This window comes from Episyrphus balteatus, chromosome 3, assembly GCF_945859705.1.
Source record: "Episyrphus balteatus chromosome 3, idEpiBalt1.1, whole genome shotgun sequence".
NCBI classification, from domain to species: Eukaryota; Metazoa; Arthropoda; class Insecta; order Diptera; family Syrphidae; genus Episyrphus; species Episyrphus balteatus.
Genome location: NC_079136.1, coordinates 44,923,053 through 44,949,593, shown reverse-complemented (window position 1 = coordinate 44,949,593; position 26,541 = coordinate 44,923,053). Strand labels below are relative to the sequence as shown.

The 26,541-nt window shown below is 30.4% G+C and overlaps 1 protein-coding gene across 1 annotated transcript in view; it reads right to left on the bottom strand.

Annotated features, from left to right (window-relative positions):
* The window catches only part of LOC129915547 (uncharacterized), a 505,115-nt gene that overhangs the window by 57,543 nt on the left and 421,031 nt on the right, over positions 1-26,541 (bottom strand). Inside the window, exons 3-7 of the mRNA XM_055995150.1 lie at positions 17,301-17,534; positions 15,958-16,235; positions 15,775-15,824; positions 14,316-14,422; positions 532-609 (exon numbers count right to left, since the gene is read on the bottom strand). Of these exons, the coding sequence (XP_055851125.1) occupies positions 532-609; positions 14,316-14,422; positions 15,775-15,824; positions 15,958-16,235; positions 17,301-17,534 (747 nt within the window). The remainder of the gene's footprint in view (positions 1-531; positions 610-14,315; positions 14,423-15,774; positions 15,825-15,957; positions 16,236-17,300; positions 17,535-26,541) is intronic.

Below are 26,541 nucleotides of genomic sequence, written 5' to 3'. Positions count from 1 at the left end.
TATTGTGTGATGTAGGCGCAGGTGATTTTAAATGAATTCACCGCCCTTGCTCTTGAAATTGAAGACGTTGTCGTTGTCCTTCTTCACAGTGTCAGTCATATACTCTATATAGACAGAGAGTCGTTATACTTGCTGCATACAGAGAGTCCTTTGGTTGAGTAGAATTTTATATACCTATCTATACTTTGTATCCTTACACTTTAACAACATCAAATATTTACCAGGTTTCAACACTTTCTCATACAGGATATACACAAAATGTCAAACAAGGAGGACAACATTAAAACGATCAGGTGACTGCATATAGAAAAGGATGTTTCAATATAAAAACAAAAAATAAAGAAACAAATTGTGGGAGGACGATGAACATTTAAAAAAAAAAAACAGAAAATGTGACAAAAAAGAAAAACAGGAAAGATGAGAAAATCGGAAGGGAAGTCGCATCATAATACTCGTATAGTACAAGCAATTAAAAACAAAAAAGAAGAACAAAATTAAAAGGAAAACAAAATGAAAGCATTTTAAACTCACCCTATGGATTGTCTCTTCGAAACTTTGATGGGGTCCTCCGTTCATTGTCTGGAAGTGTCTCAGTCGTTCATTGGCCGCCTGGAAAATATTAAAAAAATTGAAATTTTATTTAGGTATATGTTTTTTTTAACTTCAAACCAAAAATTTTGGAAAAATGTGCCATTTTTGAAAATTTAGTTTATATGTAATTTTGACAAAAAAAAAAAATTACGAATCATTTTGGAAACATAAAAATTTCGATAGAAGTTGGTATTGCAGATTTGTTGATATTGGCTATGTTTTGAATTATTACATATTTTGAAGAAAAAAATGCATATTTTTGGGGTGAAGGAAATTCTTAATGTTGCTACCCTAAGCTTGCTATTCAAAAGCTTTAGTTGAATATACCTTTACAATTTAACTAGAACTCCGCGAATTTTTTTTTTGTAACTACACTTTTCGACAAGCACATTACTAGTTGCTGTAGCATACGATCTTACCTTATTACGAAAATTTATAATATAGCTTCACGCCAAAATTTTATGAAAAACAATTCGCTAGGGTAGCTGCATCTTATCCGCCATGATCTTGGTAACACAAACTTGTCTTTAAAGTTCAAGTTACTTTAACTTTTTATAAAAACATAAAATTCATTTTCCAGAAGCAAAAAAAAAAAACAACTTTTTAACTCCAAAAAGTATGCAATGTTATTTGTATTATTAAGATTCTCCTATAAAAAAAAATATTCAAATTCAAAAAGTATTAAAAAAACTTTGTATAAAAACTACAAACAAAAAAAAAATGTTTATTAAAAAAAATTTTATGAATTTGTGTGAATTTGGATGTACCTACATATGAATAAAATTTAAAAATTAGGTAAAGAGATAATATGAAAATTTGTATTCGGAATGGACAACCTTCATTTAGTCGGGAATGATTTATAGAGTTTCTGAAAAATTTTTGTTACTGTCATTAATCAATATAAAAGTAGTCGAAAATTTGAATTAAAAAAAAAAAAAATAATAATAATGAGCCGTTATATTTGAAAGTGGTATAAGTCCATTTTTTCATGTTTCGAGATATTTAAGGTTTTGCATTTGTAGGTTTTTAAAAATATAGCTAAATGTTACAGAATTCAAGTGATGATGCATTTTAAATTATGAAAATGTCAAGTCTTAAAATGCAATTAAATTTATCAAAATTCTTAAAAAAAGGTAGAGGTTTACTACTAAATCGACTTATACCAATATCATTAAAAATGAAAATTATAAAAAAATTAAAAAAAAAAACTTAAGTCCATATTTTCTATAGAAATTGTTTTACTATATTTGGATTTTTTAAGTGTTAAAAGTAGAAGTAAATTAATAACAACTTATTTTTATGAATAATCAAATAATCAAGTTTATTAGGAATTGATTTTTTCTATTTAATACCTAAAACAAAAATAAATAGTAGGTAATACATCATGGTTTGTTCGACTATCTTTCTTAACTAACTATTAACCCTTTCGGACCCAAGGTATAAAAATCAATACTAAAAAATGTTTTTTCGGTATTATCGGGTCAAAAACATCACAACTAAGAAATATGAATAGCAAAAAGTTATTTTCCAAAATAATAAATAGCAAAACTAATGTGTTATTCTCATGTTTAATGTAAGTAACATGCCCTGCATATGACCACCAACAAAAGTCGGAGAACTGAGAAAATAACTTTTTATGAAACTATAATGTATGTTACTTCTTCTAAGCAAAAAAACAAAACACTTTCTGCATTAACATTTTTTATATCTTTTTTTCAAAATTATGACCATATTTAAAAAAAAAAATGTGAATTTCAGTCCCTTTTTCTATAGAAAAAAAATTAAAGGTATGATATTAAACTAACTTTTTGTAATAATCCAGTAACAAGGCATTATTATCTTTCAATTAATCCATCAAAACCTAAAAAATTGTTTAATTTAATATTTTTTTACGAATTTAAAAAAAAAATGTTACATGAGAGTAACGCTGGGTCCGAAAGGGTTAACTAATTTTTTTTTCCAAAAGTAAACTTATACCACTTTCGAAAAAAAAATGACTCAATTCAAAAAAAAATAAATTGCACGACTGGGGTCGCACGTACTTGCTCTTATGCTTAAAGTAACTATAATGTTAAAGCTTTTTATTCAAGAAATTTAAAATTTGATATTTTAAAGAAATTTCATAAGTAGTATAAAAAAATTAAATCTGTTTTTATAATTAATAAAACTCCGTTTTAAAATATCTTAAAAAAAAACAAATATGCCATTTAATTTCTCGTATAAAAAGGTATTTTTAGAAAAAAAATGTTGAAAATTGTAGGAGCCGTTTTTTAAAAAAAATAATTTTTTATATATAAAATTTTTTTAACATTTTTCAAAAAACAAGTTGGTATGCCATTTTGAAGAAATCATTAATTTACATATAAAAACTAAATTTCAAAATTTTTCATTGATCCGTTTTCAAAAAATTGATTTTTCAAAAAAAAAATTTGAAATATTTTTTAAAAAACCAAAAATGCGTTTTTTGAAAATTTTCTAAAATTTTAATATTATTTTTACTTACACACTTTTGTATAAAAATTTTCATTTAAATCGGGTTAATTTTGTACGAGATATTCAGAAACGAAAAAAACCGTTCTATGACAGGTACCGTTAATAACGGTACAAAAAATATTTTTTTTATTTAAAAAGTTGGCCCTTATGTGTAGTACTACACACAAAAATTTTAATCAAAATCGTTAGAGCCGTTTTTGAAAAAAATTACCTTTTCTATTTCCGTTATATGGCAGGTACCGTTAGTTTTGGTCATAAAAAAAAAATTTCAATTTCCCCTCTAGGGAATCATCAAAAACTGCTAACTACCAAGTTTGAAGAAAATCACTTCACTCGTTTAGGCTGCAGCTCCAGATAGAGACAGACACACAGACAGACAGACAGACAGACAGAATTGCCGGACCCACTTTTTTGGCATTCTCCATCATCGTAATGTCATGTAAAATTGTTATCTCGAGTTCGATTTTTTTTACGAATCCTAAACTTGCCCTATAGTACCTACATATATCGCAAGTAAAAATGTTTGTTTCAAAATATAAAAAAAAATTCTTAAAAAAAAAAAAAATTTTAATTTATTTTTTATTACATAATTTAATTTAATTAATATTAAAACTATATAAATCGATACTCGATAGTGTGATTTACTGAATTTCTCTAAAATGTTCATCACCAAAAATTTTTACTGTCATCTATAAAAATTGATGAAGTTCGAAAATTTTGAAAAAAATAATTTGAAAAAACTTGCATCATTTTCTTGTTCGTACACGCATTTTTTTCTATTAGGCCTGGATAGAAGAAATATTGAATGCAGTAGCAAGTTGTAAGAATATTTATTGCAATAAAAATAGTACAAAAATGCATTTCGCTTTAAAAAAAAAAATATTTATTGCAATAAAAAATACTTTGCATTAAAAAAAAATTATTGCAAATACAAAATTTTCTGCATTAAAAAAAAATACAATACGAAATGTGTGTATTTAATATTTTTTCTTTTGTAAATATTCGTGGAATTGTTTACAGTTTTGACTAGTTGGCCCTCATTTGGTTTAATATTACCTATAGTTGGAATAGCTAATATACATATGATCAATTAGCCAAATTGTAAAAAACTCGACGAATATTAAAAAAAAAAACATGTAATGCACACATTTTGTAGATGCTGTATTTTTTTTTTAATGCAGAGGATTTTTTACTTGCAACAACATTTATATTTTTTACTGTAAAATATTTTTATTTGGAATACAAATTTTATTTTGCAATGCAAATATTTTTCATTTCCAATAAACTGCATTTTTTTCTCCAGTAGTTGAAATTAATGCAATTTTTTTTTAAATTTGTAATGGAAAACAAATGCATTAAAAAATAAATGATTTTCTTCAACACTGCATGACTACATCAAAATTTACCGAATTATTTCATTAAAAAAATATGATTTTTTTCTGTTGAATCATAAAAAAAAAAAACAAAATGCATCAAAAAAATTTAAAAGAATTGCATGATTCATGGATAATTCTAACGATGTCTTGTGGCGGCGCCAAAAAAATCCTCAAAAGTACCTACCTATACCTACACAAAATTGTCTCTTTTGGTATAATTTATAAAATCCACAGCTCAACGGAGGATAATAAATTTATCTTTATTTCCAACTTCTATTTCTTTCTCTAGAGGATATCCAAAAGACGCAAGAACCACCAAAGCATATTATACCTCCAAGATACTAAAAATTTCTAAAATATATTCCTGCAACAAACGCAGATCAACTGAGCGCTTGTATATTAGAAAAAATAAACCCATGGCATCGTCATCGCTCAAAAGACAACGCGCGCAGCAGGCAGACAACGATGAAAAAAACCATAACTCCCAGGCTTTCTAAGGTCATATAAGGTACACCCTAACGTATGCATAACATCCTTTGGGTTAGTTGATACGAGCGCCATCATTAATTTTTTTTCATTCTTCTTCCTTCTCTCTTCTATAGCCACTGTGTATAGGGTTAACAGAATGCACTAAAGCATAAGCATTAAGCAACTCATCCTTAGGTATAGCTTGAATCCTTATGGTAACAATAATTTTCCCAAACAACTATAGGTTTAGGGATCCCGGTTTTTGGGAAGGAGCGACAAAGTTGAATGTGCAGCAATGTGGTCTTGGAAATTTCAAAAACCGGGACAACAAAGTGCCGGTGGAGCCTTTTAAAACTTTTCTTAATACATTCATAAAGTATCTTATATGACGACGATGTCGAAACAGCATGAGGGGGTTCCAGAAGGGGGTATTATCATAGAAAACACACAGACACTAAACATATACACATTTGTTTCGCATGCAAATGACTTTCTCAAAAGTTTCTTGCAAAATTCTGCACTCGTCTTTGTTGTTGTTTGTCCCATTTGGGGGATAAGATAACACAGCACAGCATACAACAAACACACACACACGCTTACACACATTTTAGTATAGAATAGTAATAAACGTCGTCGTCCTCGTCCTTGGAAGAACGCAACATTCTCCATTTTTGAGTTGAAATTATTTAAATTTAATCCTGCAGGATAAGAAAAGAGGATGCTGCCGAAAAGGAGAGAGATTCCGCACATAAGGAAAGAATAAAGTAGCCAAATTGTAGTGTTTCTCTTGCAAAGGATCAACGTGGTCCTGTGAATATATGCGTTGCAAGAGCAATGGGGCGCACATATCTATCCCTAAATGGTAGCAAACTTTCTAGTTTCTATTTTCTTTAGATAAGAAATTGATGACATCAAACTTTCATATGTTGATCCTGTGAAGTTGTGCGCTATGCAATAAATGCAGTATATGGATGAATTTGTGGGTACATGTGTGAGAAGAATGTGTGTGTGTTAGTCGAAAGGAGTGCAAATGGCAAAATATGTGGACTTTTTAAGTGTTTATGAAATTCAGAGTTAATTAAATGTTTACCCATCAGAGAGAGGTGGCGGCGAAAGGATTTTCTATACACTCCTCTCAAATGTGATGATGCAACTGGAAGATGCGAAGGAAAGGACGAAGGCGACCATATAAGTGATCCTTTGATTAAAACTGTTGAAGCAAAATTAAGTCGGGGAGAAACTTTTTGTAATCTCTTTTTCTGCATTAAAAAAACTCATCATGAATGGGTGCGGAGGATATAGGTATTATGAAAAGGACACATAAAACATATATGTACAATATAATGAGTTACGAGTAAATCCTTTGTAAAATTAAAAAAAAAAGGATTTCTTAAGTATCGATTCAGATTTTTGTTGAAAAGTTACTGAAGTGGTAGAAAAGTATAAGTCCTTAAAGCTCAAAAACTGTTCAAAGAATGAGTCGTGTTCTGAAGAAGGATTAACTTTTGTTTTTAAAGTTCAAGGGTTTTGTGGTGAATGGTTTTAAGAAGAATAGGAGATAAGAAGGTGCCTGGGACTAGTACCCTTGAGGTAAATATTAAAATAATCAAATTTTCTTCGAAACTCCTAACGACTAGAAATTTGAATTAACAGTGCGGGATTTTATCTATGATTAACTAGAAAAACATACTTCCCAAACGTGACCATCTGCCAGAGTTATTACTGACTACATACCAGAGTTACCAGTTGGAACCGTGGAAATGTGGTGGGAAAAATTAGGATAAATTGTATATGAAAGGGGAAAAATATATTGCCCATAAACAAATTGAATAGATATTTCCCGCTAATTTTACTGTCATTAACTGAAAATCGATCTTAAAAATGTTTTTTTTTTTCAATTTTTCTCAATATTTTTTTTAAGTAAAAGAATAGTTTTCCTACATAGTCTTCAATAAAAGGTTTTAATCTTAATAATGGCATTCCAAACTTTTCGAAAACTTTTTTATTGAAAAATATGCTATTTTTTCCAATTAAATTCGTCAAAAATAAAAAAAATTAATATTTTTCTCAAAACATTTAAAATAGGTAGAAAAACAATATAATATTTTTTGACCAGGTTTTGTTAAAACCCAACCAATTTTTAAAAAGATAAAAATAAAAAACCAAAGAATCGTTTTTTTTGCATTTTTCTCAATATTTGTGTGCTAATAGTACCTACAGGTAAAATAGGCATTTATAAAAATAAAAAAATTGTTCCACTCATGAAACTTGGCAAAAAGTTTGCTTTTGGGAGAAGAACCAAGTACAGAAAAAGTCTATAAAAAAAAGTTGGGTGGAAGGGTGTTTTTTCGCGGACAAGAGGGAGGGGGTTATTGATTTTATGTACTATTTCATCATTTCTTGAAAAAAAAACCCTTTCACTCAAAATAATTTTTTACTTTTTATAGATTCTTAATTCTTATACCAACCAAAACTATTTCGCCAAGTTTTAAAAATTAATAAAATTTAAGTTAGCTGTTATGATACCTTTCTCACAAACAACTTAACCTATCAAAAAAACACCCTTTCACCCTAAATATTTTTAAAAACTTTATGAATCCTTTGTCCCTGTTTTATCTTAAACCTTCATTTCAAATTTTGTCAGTGTAGCATGTTTTTCACATGGGTTTCGGTTATATTTTACCTGGTTTTTAATCGGAAATAACTTTTCTTAGAGCAATCGTATTGACTTTATTTTTATGTCATTAGATTCAGCATCAAAAAATACCTTCAAAACATGTGTCATATGATGATATTCAACAAACAATTTTTTTCAGTAGGTATATTTTTGACCTTCAACCCCTCCCTCTTGTCCGCGAAAAAAACACCCTTCCACCCAACTTTTTTTTATAGACTTTTTTTGTACTTGGTTCTTATCCCAAAAGCAAACTTTTTGCCAAGTTTCATGAGTGGAACAATTTTTGAAGTTATACTTCTTATGGGAGGGTGGGTATGAAAATTTACTTTTTGACAAGAATGTCAAAGGGATTATGACGCGATCACCCTGGGTAGCAGGGCTGTCGTTTCACCTTTAGAGTAGGCAGTACTTTAGTATTTAAAAATGCAGTACGCCACAGTACGGCAAACATAAAACACACAACACGTTGCAAGTAACATGTTTCATGTGGCAAGTTGCATGTGGCAAGTTGTATGTGGCAAGTTGCATGTGGCAAGTTGCGTGTGGCAAGTTGTATGTGGCAAGTTGCCTGTGGCAAGTTGCCTGTGGCAAGTTGCGTGTGGCAAGTTGTATGTGGCAAGTTGCCTGTGGCAAGTTGCGTGTGGCAAGTTGTATGTGGCAAGTTACATGTGGCAAGTTGCCAGGGTTGCAAAAAGCTCACATTTCAGCTCAGCTCACAGCTCAGCTCAACTTTGAGCTAGGTACCATAGCTCAGCTCATTTGAGCTGAGCTGAAAGTGAGCGCCCCCAACTTCCAACGCCTATATCTCGGAATTTTGAAGAAAATGAAAAAAAAATGTTTGATGCCAAAAGGTAGCGGGGACTCTAACCTACATTTGGGTACAACTCTCATCCCTGTAGGTCCACGCGTTCTCAAACCGGGAGAACTTAAAAGTAAAAAAAAAATAGGCACGATTCTGAAAAAATAACCATGATGTGGCGGTTTAACATGGAAGGCGATTTTTTAAAAATCTGAAAATGTGCAAAGCGAAGGCCCATGACAAAAGCTATCATTTGGCATCACTCCCAAAAATTGCTCTCAAGCGGTTTAGCTTCCAGGAGCGTTCAAAGATTCGGGGATTTTTCGAAAAAAAATTTTACCCCAACTTTCAAACGCGATTTTCTCGGAATTTTGAAAAAAATCGAAAAACCGGATTATACCACTATCGGGTAGCTGAGAATATAACCTTTCATATGGCACCACTCCCCTGTCTCTAGATCAAAGCGTTCAGCTCCCAGAAGTTCTTTCGCGCCCCCAACTTCCAACGCCTATATCGCGGAATTTTGAAAAAATGAAAATAAAATTTTTGATGCCAAAAGGTAGCGGGGACTCTAACCTACATTTGGGTACAACTCCCATCCCTGTAGGTCCACGCGTTCTCAAACCGGGAGAACTTAAAAGTAAAAAAAAAATGGGCACGATTCTGAAAAAATAGGCATGATGTGGCGGTTTAACATGGAAGGCGATTTTTTAAAAATCTGAAAATGTGCAAAGCGTAGGCCCATGACAAAAGCTATCATTTGGCATCACTCCCAAAAATTGCTCTCAAGCGGTTTAGCTTCCAGGAGCGTTCAAAGATTCGGGGATTTTTCGAAAAAAAATTTTACCCCAACTTTCAAACGCGATTTTCTCGGAATTTTGAAAAAAATTGAAAAACCGGATTATACCACTATCGGGTAGCTGAGAATATAACCTTTCATATGGCACCACTCCCCTGTCTCTAGATCATAGCGTTCAGCTCCCAGAAGTTTTTTCGCGCCCCCAACTTCCAACGCCTATATCGCGGAATTTTGAAAAAATGAAAATAAAATTTTTGATGCCAAAAGGTAGCGGGGACTCTAACCTACATTGGGGTACAACTCCCATCCCTGTAGGTCCACGCGTTCTCAAACCGGGAGAACTTAAAAGTAAAAAAAAAATCGAAAAACCGGATTGTACCGGAATTTTTTTTTATAATAAATGCATGCCTTAAGCAACGGTATGTCCCACACCATTGGAAAATTGCTGAAGTTATTGTCATACCCAAGCAAGGTAAGCCACCTACAGAAGTGACGTCTTACACACCAATATCGCTTATACCAATTATGGCAAAAGTTTTTGAAAAACTGCTTCTGAAGAGACTTAGCAAAACTATAGAAGAAAGAAGGTTAATCAAAAATCATCAGTTTGGCTTTAGAAATAAACATTCCACGATAGACCAAGTTCATAGAATAACGGATGTAATAGAAAAAGCATTAGAAGAAAAACAAGTATGTTCAGCTATTTTCTTAGATGTTGCTCAAGCCTTTGACAAGGTTTGGCATGAGGGACTTGAGTACAAACTGCAAAGGGATCTTCCCAGACAGTACTATGAAATATTAAAATCGTACATCTCAGACCGATTGTTTAGAGTAAGGTACGATCAAGAATATTCGGAATTGAAGAAAATAGAAGCCGGTGTACCACAAGGAAGTGTCCTAGGTCCTACCCTGTATTTACTATACACAAGGGATATCCCAGTTGGGAATCACACCATAATGGCTACTTTTGCAGATGATACCGCAATTTTGGTACCCGACAAATGTGTCTCTAGGGGAGCAGTAAAGATGCAATATGCCGTCGACACAGTCAGAGATTGGACCGAAAAATGGCGTATCAAACTTAATGAAACAAAATCTTCACAATAACGAAGAAAAAAATAACAAAAATAATAAAAAATTATTAAAATTATTCTTATTTTAAGGCGTCTTAGTAAGGGTACGACAGATCTAACTGATGAGCCCACTGTCGTACCTGGGCGAAACGCTTTATAAATTTTAGGAGTTGAGGTCACTTGAACTTATATTGAATTAAAATCTTCACATATAAACTTTACAAATAAAAAGATAAACAATATTCCAATATTCATTAATAATCAAGCTGTACCTTACGCCAATACGGCCAAATACCTTGGAATGACTTTGGATGCAAAGCTAAAGTGGAAAGAGCACATCAAAAAGAAAAGAGAAGAACTAAACTTGAAATATAGAAAAATGTACTGGTTACTTGGTAACAACTCTGATTTATCAACCCAAAACAAAATAATGCTGTACTAAAGCCTGTTTGGACCTATGGTATCCAATTATGGGGCTGTACAAAGAAAACAAATACCGAAATCATCCAAAAATTCCAAAACAAAGTACTTCGTGGAATAGTAAATGTACCTTGGTACATAAGAAATAGCGATCTACATCGTGACCTACAAATAGAAACGGTTACAGAAGTTGTTAAAAAATACGCTGTATCGCATAATCAGAGACTGCAAAGTCATACCAATTCTGAAATGGTGTCCGTCTTGAATACAAGAAACCATGTTCGGAGATTAAGAAGAACCAAGCCTCATGAGCTTATGGTCTAAAAAAACATGGGAAAGTATTAAAAGTTTAAACTTCCCCCAAAGTGATTTTACAAAGTTAAGAAAGAAAAATCTGATGTCGATCTCTCAAGATTGGTCCTGATAAAGAGGTGGTTTTAGTGGTTAAGAGTCCCACACTACTTGGTGTCGAATACTGCCAAGTGTCTTTTGAAGATTTCCTCCCGTTAAAAAAAAAAAAAAAAAAACAAAAAAAAAAAAAAAAAAAAAAAAAATTTTTTACTAAAAAAAAGAGAAATATATTTAATATTAAAAAAACCAAGAGAAAAGATCACGAAAATCTGTCTTATTTATAAAAATATCCATGTGTTAAAATAATTCCATTAATAACTAGAACCAAACATCTTAAGCTATGGTGTTTTATAAAAGTTTAAAATATCTTAATATTTCATTATACTTTCCAAATAAAAATCAATGTATCCTCTTACCCATCACAGCTCAGTTCAGCTCACTTTACCTTAGCTCACCCAACAGCTCAGCTCAGCTCAGCTCACCGACAGCTCAGCTCAACCATGAGCTGTGAGCTGAGCTCAGCTAACTTTTGAGCTTTGTAGCAACCCTGCAAGTTCCATATTGCTACTACTATTGCTGAAGCACACACAATTCTCATAAAATTACCATATCGCACATTTTATGAGCAATTCATTTACTTTCGTTAACCATATACCGTAAGTTCTGAACCGCACAACATGAGTAAATTTCTCAGAATAAATTGAAAACTACATGGACGCAAGGAGGATGAAAGAATTAATTTATTGTTCACTTGATAAAAATGTAAAAAAACGAATTGTGGATTAATTAATTTAATAATAGAAGTTAAAAATATCAAATGAAATTCATTTACATATACTGAATGAGAAGTATAACTTCAGTCGCGTGTACATGTGTACACACACTCTTTTTTTGATTTTATGCACTATTTTACCTGTAGGTACTATAAGGTACCTACATAAAAACATGGTTTGAGTAAAAGTTGTAGAACTTTTTATGATCTAAAGCTTTTGATATAAGTTTTCTTCGATAGGAGGTCTACTTTTGAAGAAATCGTACAAAACCACAATTTTTGACATCCATCCCACTTTTCTGCCAACTCACCCCCTTTCCCCCTATTTGTTTGTGTACCCTTTCATATATACCATCTGTATTAAATTTTCCCACCACAATAATGGTGCTTATACTTTTTTCAATCCGGGTTTGCCCTCTGAAAACCCGGTTTGGCAATGGTCTTAGTTGCTTAGGTACATTTATGGTCGTATTAATTCGGTGTTGTTTTCTATATTAGCAAAAACCTTTGTTAATTCATATTGACTGCGCAGAATTCGTCCTAAAAATAGCAATATTCATACTTCCTGATTTGTCAGAGTCATTTACTAGTGTTTTCGTAAAGTTTTTTTCTTTGTCATGAAAGGAGTCGTTCTTAGTTCTGCTGATTCATTTAAACATTTTTTTATCCTTTTCTGGCCACCATGCACTGTTTTTTTTATTTGGTAATTGATTGTTTACAAATCAGTTTGCGATAAAACCTGGCTTTTGTGACCGGTTAAATAATACTTTGTGAAAAGTTATTACCCCAGGTAAAATCATGAGCCCTACTACTTTAATATTTTTCAATTTTCGAGTCCCTGGATTGGATATGAACCGAAATTTTTCGTTACATTAGGGTGTTATATCTTTTATTCGTGGTCGATAACCAGCTATTTGTGGTCCATGGTTAGGACCATGATATTTATTATCAAAGAAGGTTAAAAAAAATATTAAATTTTCACTAAGCATCTAGACTGTGGTTATGAGTTAATTAGGATCTAAATGGGAGAAAGCAAGGAAGACAGCCATCGAATCTTTTGCCCTTCGAGAAGTTCAAAAGACCATATCTACCAATCAATGTTTAAAGTCGTTTACGATGATGATACTCAAGAAGTAAGCTGTGAAATGGGCCCCACATAGCTTCTATTTCAGTAAACATACCTACATTAAAGATTAATGTTTTTTTTGAGGGGGTTTTCCATCCATAATAAGTCTTGATATATCCACCTTTTACTATGCCCGTTATAGGAGGTCAAAGTTCACAAAAAAATCTCTCATAAAAACCGTAGGTCTTAGACAAAACAAAAATACGTTCCACAAATTTTTAGCTGAGCTTATTCTTCTGAAAATTGTTCTTTAATTTTTCTTGTATCACTCTTGTAAAAATGACAACATTTCAAATTTCCCACGTTTTTTTTAAAGAATTTCATATTAAAGTTTGAAATTAATTTTTTTTAATTGTTTTTTTCTAAAGGGTGAGTGAGAGTTTTTTCTTGTCTCAACCCAACGTACACGCTCTTTGCTGCACATGCACATTTTTCCTATAACACCCTATAGTTGCCTGAAGGTTTTGAATTTCAATCTTAAACCGACTTTTGAGACCAAGTTTTATATTAATATAACCTTTGCAATAAGAACTTGACAAAATTTGAGAAACCTCGAAAGTTTTACTACCGGTTTCATGTCCAAATGCATTGTGTATATGTATGTAAAAAAAAATACAAAAAATACAAAAAAAAATAAAAAATTGCTTGCTGTGGCTGTTCTAGTTTTTTTTTAGTAGTTTTAAGTAGTTTAAGTAGTTTTAAGTAGTTCTAATTAGTTTGTAAGTTTTAAAATAAAAAAAAAAAATGATATGATACCAAGTTTTTTTTTTTTTTAATTATTTTTTGGTGAAAAATAAAAACCATTAAAATATTAGTATTAAAATAGTTATAAGGCCGAAAGGCATAAGAATTAAGAAAAATGAAGTATAACTTAAAGTGCTCGTATAGGGCCAGTAAGTTAGTTGTAAGTAATTGATAAGTAGGATAGTTTTTATGAATTTTTGTCTAGCTTTAAGATAGTTTTAAGTTGATGAATAATAAAAATGAATTTAAAATGAAAAATGATATGTAGTAGATTCGTTGGCCTCAATTTTCTGTGAATTGGTAACAAATTTTGATATAAACAGACGTTATTTCTAGTCCAATGATGAAATAAGGAAAAAACGTTGTTCCATTCTCTTTGGTTATTTCCCCTGAACTGATTTGGCAAATAATGTTTTGTAAACGTTATTATTTGTTTGTGAACTTCCCCCAGATTATTTTTTTTTACTGAATAGGTAACTTGAAAATAATTTTTTTTTACAATAGAGGTCAATTTTGTCCTCAAAATAATTTTTTTAAACTTTCCGGTTTATTTGTTATTAATTAGTTGTTATATAGCACATTTTTTCATATATATATTTTTTTTAATTCTATAAAAAGTAACTTACCCTTACTTGAGCAGCTGTTTGGTGGTTATTTCGATCTCTTCTATTTACAGTCTTAAGTCCTTTTAAAAGCCGAGCAAGTGTTGTTCGCTTTTTTGTTTCTCGTCCTTCTGAAATAGTCATTAGATAAAAATATAGGAAACATGTATCGGTTTTACTTAACAAATCATATTTTTGTTTTATATTTTTAACAAGGCGTATTTACAAATGTATAACAGTTATAAGTTATAACAGATTTTCGTTCTCAAATTCGAAAAAAATTTTAAATATTTTTTATTTGGTAAAAGGTCCTTGTCAGGTGGTTTTGTGTTTAAAATATTTTAGTTACAATATTTTCAATTAACTGTTCTAATTTATAACACTTTGTTTGCTTCTAAGAGGTATTTTATAACAGTTTATGAGAATCTGGGGATCCCACCGTGAAATTTTCTTAAAGCAATCATAATTGTAGGTATGTATAAAGCTTAAAATGTAGTAATTTAAAGATATGTTAACTGTTATAACTGTTATACATTTGCTGCTGTTCTATTTCTACGTTAATTGTTTTAATAATTTGCTTATAGGGTAAAAGCGGGTGATATGGCGCGGCGGGGGAAATGGCACACTTTAAATATCTTTTACATTTATTGCTCTAAAAATGTACGAAAAATATTTTTAGCTTTCTTTAAATATTTTAAATCGAAGTAGCCAGTAATCGTTTCTTTATCTGTGATACAAAAAATTAAAAAAAATTTCAAAGCAAATCATGTGATAATTTTTTTCGAATTTTTTTTTCGCCCTTTTTTTTTTTGTTCCGATATTTTGTGAGTCGTTGGGATCTTAGATGCCCTTGATACACCAATACATACAAGAGAGTATAAGTTATGCATTGCGTGTGAAATCTGAGCTCTAGTTCTATCTGCTTTTTATGGGTGCTTACGAATATGAGTTATGCGCAAAAAGGTGAGATGGCTCAGTTTTTTGCGGGTGAAATGGCGCATTCCCTACTAGAATTTTAGAATTTTTTAATTGAGTATAGTTTTAGCATGTGCCATATCACCCTCAAAATATTTTTTTTAAGTAATTCAGCCAAGTTCAAATTTTATTAAAAAGAGGACTAGTTGCAATCTATTATACAGCATGCATTGGTGCTTGACTCCTTCACATCGTTCAACCATTTGTTCAATGAATTTGGCAATAGATACCTAAAACAAACTCATGCGCCATCTCACCCACCCTATAGAGGGAGTTGGTTTTTTTTTTAACTTTTTTTCTATATTAATTTAAAAATATAAATTTAAAATATAAAATTCTGTAAAACAAATAATACGTTGGATATTGAATATAGAACATTTTTGCATTGTTAGAAATATGAAATGTGGTTTACTTTGAAAAATATGACAAAAATAAAAAAGGTATGCCATCTCACCCGCTTTTACCCTATCTCCTTTAAAAAAATAATCATTATTTTGTATATCCTTACCTGTTGTTGGAGGAAATTCATAAAAATACGCTGACCTGGGACTCAAGCAACTGCAAATGAAAAAAGAGATGAAAAACAAATCAAAAACACAAAAAAAGTTTTGCAATTAAGCAATTATATTTTCTACATGAAAACAAAAATAAAAAGTGAAAATATGTATAAATTTCATCATCTTTCTCTCACCTTTGTTGGACTAAATTTAAATTCGCTGAGTTAGGCAGTTGCTGTTGTCCGGATTGTAATTGTTGTTGTCCGGACTGTAGCTGTTGTTGTTGTTGTGATTGTGGCACTAATGGTAAAAGTTGTTGTTGTTGTTGTTGTTGTTGCTGCTGTTGCTGTTGTTGCTGCTGTATCATTTGCTGTTGAAGTTGCAATGCACCTCGGGCCACACGGGGCGCAAACACTCCATAGCCAAAACCATAAATTTCGTCTTCCTCCTTGTCCGACAGACAACTTGAAGGCTGCACAATGCCGGACGTCAAAAGTTTGAAAAAACAAAGAAAAATTAATTTTCACAAAATTTTAATTAACCCACCCTCTCCCCTCGAAATCTTTTGTGTATGTTGTGTATTTATATAAACAAAAATAACCACCACCATCATATTCCCTGCCTACAAAAAGGACATGCAAGAAATTATACAAAAACGATAAATAACAAAACATGCACAACCAACGCTACTAAACGCCATAGGAAAAAGGACCCAGAATTCAGATCCTGCAGAAAAGTATATAAACAAATACAAAAAACAAGGAATAAACATGCTCCAGCTTAAAAAGTCTTCCCTGATGACCGAAAAAAAAAACAAGTCAGGAGAGAAGATGAAAAGGTGCAAAATAAGAAATTGAGCCGAAAAAAAAGGATAAATTTGTATAAACAAACTACTTTACCTACAAATGAAAAAAAAAAAATTAAAAAAAAGGATAAAACTTGAGAAGGAGTTGGGTTTAAACTTTTTTATTTCTTTTTTTCTTCTTCTTCATTTCTACTGAGAAGAGTGAAGAAGAAGTCGTTTTCTTCTTTGGAAGAACACCAAAGGTTAAAAGGATATTTCCAGAGCCACTTGGGAGTAAACAACTTTAAGGATTTTTCGTTTTGGCGAACGGAAGTGGTGAGGCTTCGCTAAATGGCAATTGTTTTGAGGTGTTTTCTGTTTTTGTGTGTTTTTGTATTTTGTGGAAATTTTTTTTTTTGTATTTTATTTTTTATTGTTGTTGTTGTTTTCTGTCAGGACTCACAAAGCAAAGGATTAACACCTTGGGAGTACTTTTACAAGAGGTTCAATCTTTGCTCCACCTTTTTTATTTTTTTTTTGTTAAAAAAAAAATTGGGTATAAAAGAGGAACACAGGCAATTTAACGTCATTTTGAACAAAAAAGGGTTCTTAACAAATGTGTTGTGATCATAAAACTATTTAGAGGTCTTCCAAGGACATGCAGAAAAAGGACTTTATTTTCTTCTTATCTTTTGTTATGAAAAATCTATTCTTGTTTTTTTTTTTTGGTTTTAAGTTAGTTTAAATACATACCGAATATTTTCCTGGCACATAAATTGGCTGACTATGACTATTTGGCAGACCACCTTGACTGGAATGACCGCGGTGACCTCGCGTTGTACCCATTCCCGCTGGATTTTGTGGACTTCGTTCCGCCCATGCTGCTTGCCTGGCATTTTCTAAAGCACTCAATATATCACCAAAGGGAGCCATTAGAAGTTCACAATACACCGATGCTAGACCTTCTAAATGTCCTCGTTGCCCATCCTGTGGATAAAAAGACACCAAAAATTACGTTCCACAATGTGTTCTTTTGGGGATGTTCAAATGGGAGCATGGGGAAATTTATCTCAATTGTGTGTGTGTGCCCTCTCGAGAGAAAACAGTACAAAAAATAGCCTTAATAGCGGCACGGATATAAAAGGGAAAAATAGGATATAAAAACGAAATTAAGTTATTGTGTAATATTGGTCGATTAGGTGATTGCGTTTAAATTTACGGTGGCAATAAAATAAAGATTTTCTTTTTAAACATCGTATTTTTGGTAGGTACGACTTAGGTTCTTGCTATTGTGGTGATATACCTAACCCTTGGATATATAAAACGTCAAATGCTGTGATAAAAATAAAATAACAACATTTAAGAACTCAAGTACCTTACTAGATGTACGTTTGAATCGATGTTGGAAATTGAAACGAAACAAGTGTTAGTGGATAAAATTTCACCAGCAAAGCGCGTCATTTTCACTTCAAATGAGTCAAACAAAAGGAAATCATATTAACAGGACAAATTGAAATTTTAAACAGGAGCTATAGGATTGCATCACAACAATGTTTTTATTATTTTTAACGCACTTCAAAAAAAATAGTTTTAAATTATTTTAAAAATTTGTCAATTTTGTTTTGAGGATTTAGGTCATGCTTGTAGGTATTAATTTATTGATCGCCATTGGGCGGCTTTGAAACTGAAAGGTTCAAATCCGAAGTTTTTTTTTCAGTCAGAGTTAGCCAAAAATTTATGGCCAACAATTCAGGCTCTTAATAGATTTGAAATAAAAAATTAAATAACAAAATATTTTGATTTAAAATTGAATGTTAATTTCGCAGAAAAAAAAACACTTAAAACTCATATTGGGCTATTTCATCGAAAATTGAACCACAAACAAATAATGCAAAAATTCGTAATTTGGATATTTTAGGCATAGTATAATACTAAAGGCACCACTTGTGGAAATTTTTTTTAAGAAAATCGTACAATGTCAATATACTCAAATTCCAGGTGTAAACCTGAATTTATTTTTGAAATTATTACCTAACATAAAATACGTCTAAAAATCAAAGTCTCAATAATCTAAAATGTATCAATTTTTTGCAAAAAATATAAAAAACAAATATTAGTGGTGTTAGTTCTGATATTCATAAAGCAGCTAAGGTAAATACATATTTCCAAAAGAAAATATTTTCGGGGATTTTAGTAACTTTTAAATGAATCAATTAATTTTTGACGTGATAACGTCTTATAAATCGATGAACCATGGCAGCCACAACAAAAAAGTGACGCCATTTTCTAACGTTACACTTTCGCACTTTCGCAGTTCGGCAAAAATTTCAACTCAAAATTAAAAATAAACTATTAGACATACAAAAATCTTCTATAGCTTATTTGAAAGATAATAACCTGATGTTAAATACAATTGAAGGATTTTAAAAAATTCCATCTTTTAATAGGGTAAATAAGGGTAAAACAAAACTGCAAAAAATTGTCTATTTTCTAAACGCGACAATGTAAAGAGTTGAATTTTTTTTTTAATCAATAGATACATTTATTGCAAGACAATGGTATTGAAAAAATTCTAAAAAAATTTCCAAACCAAGCTATAAATGGTTTTCTAAAACTAAAACATGAGGTAGACCTTTGACAAAGTAGTGATTATAAGTAGGGTAATTTTTTTTTGACAATTTGAAAAACGTCATTCGAAAGATAATAAAAAAAAAGTTAGGGGTCTGATACGGATTTTTTTTTTAAGTCTCTGAGTTTCGAAATATGAATTTTTGAAAAATACCTACTTATTTCGGAGTATTTTTGGGTGAGTTTTTAGCTTATAGAACATGTAGTCTATGACTGTGCGCATACATGTGCAAAAAATTGGTATTTCAAAATGGTTTTTGACCGAATAACGGGAAAAACTAGTTTTTTTGTCCCAAGTTTTTTGACCTTTTTTAACCGTTTTTTATTTTTGTCTTTTTTTCTTTAAAAGATACAAAAGTGAAAAGTGTAGATAGATAATAGACAGAACTATATATAGTCACAATTTTGAGATAACGGTAAAATAAAGTTTTATTATTCAACAGGTTCTATCTTTTGATCTAAAGCGAATACAAATTTGATTTAACTTATTGAGCATCTTGATCATGTTACCTTTCATTTGGTATATCACACAACTGTACATTCACTACAAGCTACACAATGTTAAATTAAAAAACTTGCGAAATACCTCAAAACACCTGTGGAGATCTGTTGCCCTCCGAATAGCCACCAGTGTCTGAAGTACCGTAATCTCAGTTTGGAATTTCGACATGGTTGGCTTTAAAAAATTCTAACTTTTTTACATAATAAATAAAATTAATTTCATGTTGTTATATCAAAAAAAATGAATTTTTGGGTGATGGAAATGATTTTTTTACTTTTTTCATAAGAAATGATTGTTTTTAATAAATTATTTTAATACTTTTTGCGCATTGTAAAAATTAAAATATGGTTTTATTATTTAGAAGAAATATTTGGCTTTTTAATGATATAATTTTTTTTCTAAGCTTTTAAAATAAAAAAATTTATATAATGAGCAAAGAAAAAAGCTAATTTTTTTTTAGCTTTTTTTTGTAAATTATGATTGTTTGACCCTTCAATTGACTCATTTTAAAAGCACACAACCTATTTTCTTACGACGTTATCACGAAAAATCATCGTCCGTAAACCAGCTTTACAGACAACCTCTTTTTTTTTCAATTTCCTAATCGTAGGGTGGACGGACATATTTTTCAAATTTTATAAGGATTTAGAAGGAATGATAGATAAGTACCTACTCTTTATGAAAATTGCTAAAAAAAATTTTCTTGGTACTTTCTAAAAGAATTTTCTTGTGTGTATGGAAAAAACCCGAAGCGGTCGAACGATTGCAGTTGATTTTTATTAATCTATCTGTTAATTTAAGCGTTTAAAATGTTTTTTTTATACTTCCTATACAAAAATTGTGCAAACGAAAATTTTAGGCGAACAAACATGAACAAACGAATTAAATTGGTTCATAAGATTAATAAAATTAAAAAATTATGTAAAGATAAAGCAAAGATAAATAAAGAAATTTTCAAAAAATAAAAAATATATAAAAATGGTTTCTTTTATCAAAATTTAGCTTTCTCTGAAAACATTTTTAATTTTCTTTGATATATCTAAAATAAAATCAACAGAATATGATTTTGCACATGTTAAAGTAATTTGAAGTACCTCATTTACAATTGGAAATAGATATCTGATGTATTATTTAAGCTCAAAAGTTTGATCCCAAAACAGAGAAAATATTTAATAAATAGCTTTTTATAAGTTTGCAGATGCATTTCATTTATCTTACATATTTTAACCTTAACGTCCACATTTAAAAATAAAAAACGCGGTACATTTTTTGAAAATATGTAAAAAGACTAAATGCACAGAGAAAAATAGACCACATAAAATAGAACAAATACAATAAGATTTCTCTATGGTTTTCATCCAAGAAGGAAACCTTATTAAAACTATCGGGTTTTTCTTATTGTTTTAAAATCTGCAAAAAAATAAAAAAAAACGGTGACCAGGCTGGGAATCGAACTGGAGACTTCAAATCTTTAGTCGCCCACCTTACCACCTGAACCAACCTGCCATGAAAATATTGATCGCGATTTTTGTTCTAGTGCTAAGTTTGCAAAAAAAATCAACTTTTCAGTAAAATTTTAATAAGATTTTCTCTATAAAAATAATAAGAAATCTCCTTAAAAAAACCTTATTAATCGTTGATTTTAATAAGATTTCCTTATGAAATGTATGGAAGGTAAAATAATATGGCAATCTGTTAGTTTTTAGCGGGTCATATTTTTCTCTGTGTGTAAGAAAAACATTCTTACAAAGTAGATTGAAGAAAAATAAAAACAAAAACAGAATTTAAGTTTTGATTTTGTTTTAGTATAATTTTAGTGATTGCGCAATTACGCCATTTCCAAAAAAAATGCACGACTTGCTTTTATGGTAAAAGAAACTCTAATATAAAAGCTCTTTATTGAACAAAATATGTTTTTATAATTAATTAAACACTATTTTATATGATATGTTACACAAAACCAAGTATGCCATATGTTTTCTTGTATATAAGAGAGATTTTAGAAAAAAAAATTCGAAAATCGTTTAAAAAAAAAATAATTTTTTATATGTATATGTTTATTAAAAAAAGTTATTACATATGTCGTTTAAATTTTAAAATGTGTTTTTTGAAAATTTTATAAAATTTTTGTAAAAGGTTTATTTTAACATTTCTGTAAAAAAATTTTGTTGAAACCAGCTCTGTCGTTTACTTTTACGAGAAATTCATAAAACAAAAAAACCGTTCTATGGCAGGTACCGTTAGTAACGGTACATAAAATTTCTTTTTATTTAAAAAAAGGCTCTTATGTGTAACACTTAACATAAAATTTTTAGCCGTTCTTGAAATAACTTAACTTTTCTATTTCCGTTATATGACAGGTACCGTTAAAAAATTTTCAATTTGTCCTCAATGGAATAACTCAAAACTATTTACTACCAAGTTTGAAGCTCGAGGTACAGACAGACAGACAGAATTGCCTAAACTTACCTATAGTACCTATATCGCAAGTAAAAATATTGTGTACTAAAATCGTGACACTAGAAGAATGTAGTAACCTTTCACTTTCACTTTTGTTTTATCATTATATAGTCATTTTTCACTAAGATCAAGGGGCACGGTAGTGCCCAGCCAAGTTCTCTAGCAACTTTGGCACTACACCCTTATTTACAGAAAACAACTCAGGCCATTTTCGACCCCCCTCTAACTTCCACACCAAATATGCCAGAAATTTCAAACTCGCTACATTTATTGAGCTGGCCGAACCCAAATTCCTCACAAAATTTCAGCTTCTTACGATGAGTAGTTTCTGAGATATAGGACTTCAAAAATCGCGAAAACCGTAACTGACTCATTGACTCACTGGCTCACTGACTTACTGACAGATCATCAAAATTATTGAGAACTTCCCGCTATCGTAGAAACTTGAAATTTTACATGGTGATAGGACTTGTGGTGTATACAAAGGAAAAAATCGAAAATTTGAGATTTTCAATTCAGGGGGCGTGGTAACCGCCCATTTTCGCCGAATTTTCATCAATTATTATAAAGCACTTCTGACTATCGTAGAATCTTGAAATTTAGTAGAATGGTAGAGCTGGTAGTTTATATTAAGGAAAAAATTTAAAACCTGAGAATTTCAACCAGGGGGGCGTGGTAACCGCCCATTTTCGCTTAATTTACATCAAATATTTTAGAGCACTTCTGATTATCGTAGAATCTTGAAATTTAGTAGAATGGTAGAGCTGGTAGTTTATACAAAGGAAAAAATTTAAAATTTGAGAATTTTAGACAAGGGGCGTGGTAACCGCCTATTTTATCTGAATTTTCATCAATTATAGAGATTTTAATTTCCACAGCAAAACCTTGCAAAAAGAAGTGAAATCATAACAAAAACATTACTGTTAAAAAAAGAGCCAAGTTCTCCTATGTTGAAATTATGCTAGCACAAAAAGTACTGAAATGTAAAAGTGTACCAAGTTCTAAAGCTTGGCTTTAAATTTGTATAAATAAAATTTTGGTTGTTTACTTGGCAATTTTTCAAATAGCTTTAAAAATCGGTAATTTAAAGTTAAATTGCAAAGGGAACAACCAAAATTTTATTTATTAAATTTAAAGCCAAGCTTTAGAACTTTGTACACTTTTACATTTCAGTACTTTTTGTGCTAGCATAATTTCAACATAGGAGAACTTGGCTCTTTTTTTAACAGTAATGTTTTTGTTGTGATACATTCTTTTAAATATCATCATTACAAAAATCACGTTTTTTTTCTTTTAATTTTTTGGGATTGTAAACATAAAATCTTTCTCGGAAAAACTTTCATCAATTCAAAAAAAAGTATTTCCTAACACAACTACACAATATTCCTTATAAAAAATGTCCGAAGATATATAACGCATTGTACAAAAACGTCTTAAAGTCTCAATATTTTAATAATGTAACGTACAAATCACGCTGGAAGCAGTTGAAAATGTATAAAGTTATCATTGCATACTTTTTTTATTGATAAATATATTAAATTTATGTCATAAGTGAGTTTCAATCTTTCAATTTCATTTATAGGTAGTATAGTGTACATCAATAAACTGTCATTCCGGGAACGTTTGTTTTGGTTAATTTTGTTTAATATTATGTTCAAATGTCACAAATATTTCCTTTTGCACTTTAAGAAAAAAAAAAGTTTATGATCGATCAAAACGTCATTTTCGGGAATAGATAGATATGTAGTCTACTTTAACTGAAACTATTTTGCATGTTTTTGGATTTTTTTTAAGAAAAGTAAAAATTTCAATCCTTTACAATGAACACCTTATGGTCACTTCAGCAATTTCTTAATCAACCAAAAATTTATTCAAGAATTTCGAGAGTTTTTGTGCGTAGATGGCTAGACGACCAGAACAAAAAACGTTCTAATAATTTTTTTTCCGATGCGCATTTTGCGAAGCATATATTTTTTTTTTAAGCTGAGGCTATTGAATACAAATACGAAGAGAAATTTTACCATTACGATTATAAACTTTGTAAGAATTTCGATTTCGAAATCAGCATGAAAATCAAAAAAATTATAAGTCATATGACTTAAGGTTTTCCTTAATTTTCCCACTACAGTTTGAGGAGAAAAAATGTGTGCCATCATAAAATGCAGTTTTGAACATTTAAAGTATGAAAAAAAAGCTTACAAAACTCCTTTTAATTGAAAGTAAATGCTTTAAGGTGATCTAAATCTTCGTACATAGTAAATTTCGCATTTTGTATGAGTACAAAATTTCTCACGTTTTGGAATTTCTGGTAAACTATCTGAGAACTGGAACCATGGAACTTCAAAATTCTGTATCAATTGCTTTGCTGTTTTAGCAGGAATTCCAAATTTCGAAATTTTGTTGGTGTACCTATCCAAAATATGGAAGTGGTTAGCATATCAACCGTTTTGGTGAAATTCATACAATTCCTTGTTTAAAGGATCAAGATTTCGTCAATCCTCATGTAGAAGAATAAATTGCAGCAACACACAATAAAATGGAAGTTGTTGTTTTTTTTTTTTTTCATTCTGCGGTAAAGAGGTACCAGTACCAGGATCGAGATTGGATTTCAGTTGGTTTTGCTCATTCGTATGTGGGTGAATTGGGTATTGTGGAATGGTTTACTCATATGTTATACCCAAAAAAAAAAAAAAACATTCTCAATTCGAGGATAACACGATGGAGGTAGAGGGTTATTTTATTTTTATACATGTTTATTTTTGTGGGTTATTTTTCGTTACTTGCGTAACTTTTTATACATTTTTATACACACACACAAACAAACACACTCACATATACAATGCCCTCAAGGATAATTTGGCAGCCACAAAACTTTTCATTTTCTCCGTTTGCTTGTTTCGCCTGTGAGACCCATAAAAACGCATGTTATCGTCGTCGTTGTCGATGAGAAAAAAAAAGTAAAAAAAAAAAAATGTGAATAAATGAGTAAGTGAATGCTGTTTATTTGCTCGTATGTATATGTTAGCATTAATCAAAGTCCTGGCGGGTTTTGTTGTTGGTAATGAAACTCAAATTTTCCTCATACACGTACGTAATATGAATGTGTGGTAGATATCGCAAATTGTTAGGTGGGCAATGTAAATGTTTTGTTATATTATTTTTATGCGCCAAACATGGTGTGTGTTTTTATGTAGGCAAGCAGGCAGGTTTTTAGGTAGGTATAAGGTGTAATTTTCTTTTAAGAATTTTTTTTTTTCAAATACGATTGTGCCCGTAGGTTGTTTTTTAAATGTTGGCAGATTTATATTTATTTTTATTTTTTGTTTGCTTTTGTTCCTTATTTTGAAGATTGATTTTTTACTGACGATTTAAGTTTTTTTTTTTTTTAATTATAAATTTTGTGTGACGAGCAGAAGTGACTAGACAATATTGTGAGTATGTTGTTTTTTGTTTAACAATTGATTACACACATCAACATTTGGAGATTAAAAATACATATATATCATTTAGGGACTGTCATGAGAAGATTAAAGTTTCCATAAAAAAAATGTATACAAAATATTTAAATATGATGAACATGCGTCAAAAAAATTATAATTGAGAAAATAAAAACACACAAAATTGCACACATCGAGGAGAAGTATAAAATACAAGAAACAAAAATAATCAATATTTACATTTAGAGAGTGAAGAACATTCAGAAGAAATGAAGACAAATTCAAGCACACACATTTAGATACACCAAAATACTCGTATAGTTTACAAAATATAAAAACAAAAAAGGGCATATTGGTAAACTTCTTTAAAATGTTTATTCACTTTCCAACACAAGAAATTCGGTAATTTTTTTAATACATTCTTTTTTGCCTTTAAACAAAACCTACTTATAATCAACTATTTAGTGATTTATTTTTTTTTTTTTTAATTGATGAGTAAAATCATTCTAAGTGTATTTAGACAGAAATGTAAAGTGGACTACTAATCCACTTGGGTATGGCTTACAACCTATTAATGTGGTTCAAAAAATCACATAAAACTATCTCGGGCTTTTGACCATCCATTACCGACTTAAGACCCAAAAATACAAAATTTGATGAAATTTTTGAAAATTACATTATTACGTTTTAAAAATGAAATACGCGTCAATCATCCGAAGGTTTTTAATTAAATGCTCAAAAACCATTTTTATCAATTTAAATTCAAAAGCAATTTTGAAAAATTAAAATTTGTGTTTGGAAGAAAAAAATTTTCCAAAATGCACATCACGTGTTTCGAATTAAAAATTTTCTAAAATTCGCTCGAAGTTTTTGAAAATTAAGTACCTACTTTAGTTTTCAAAACTTTTGAAATTTAAATCGTATAAGGCAACAGAAGTTTTGATAAATCACTTTAGAAAAATTCTAT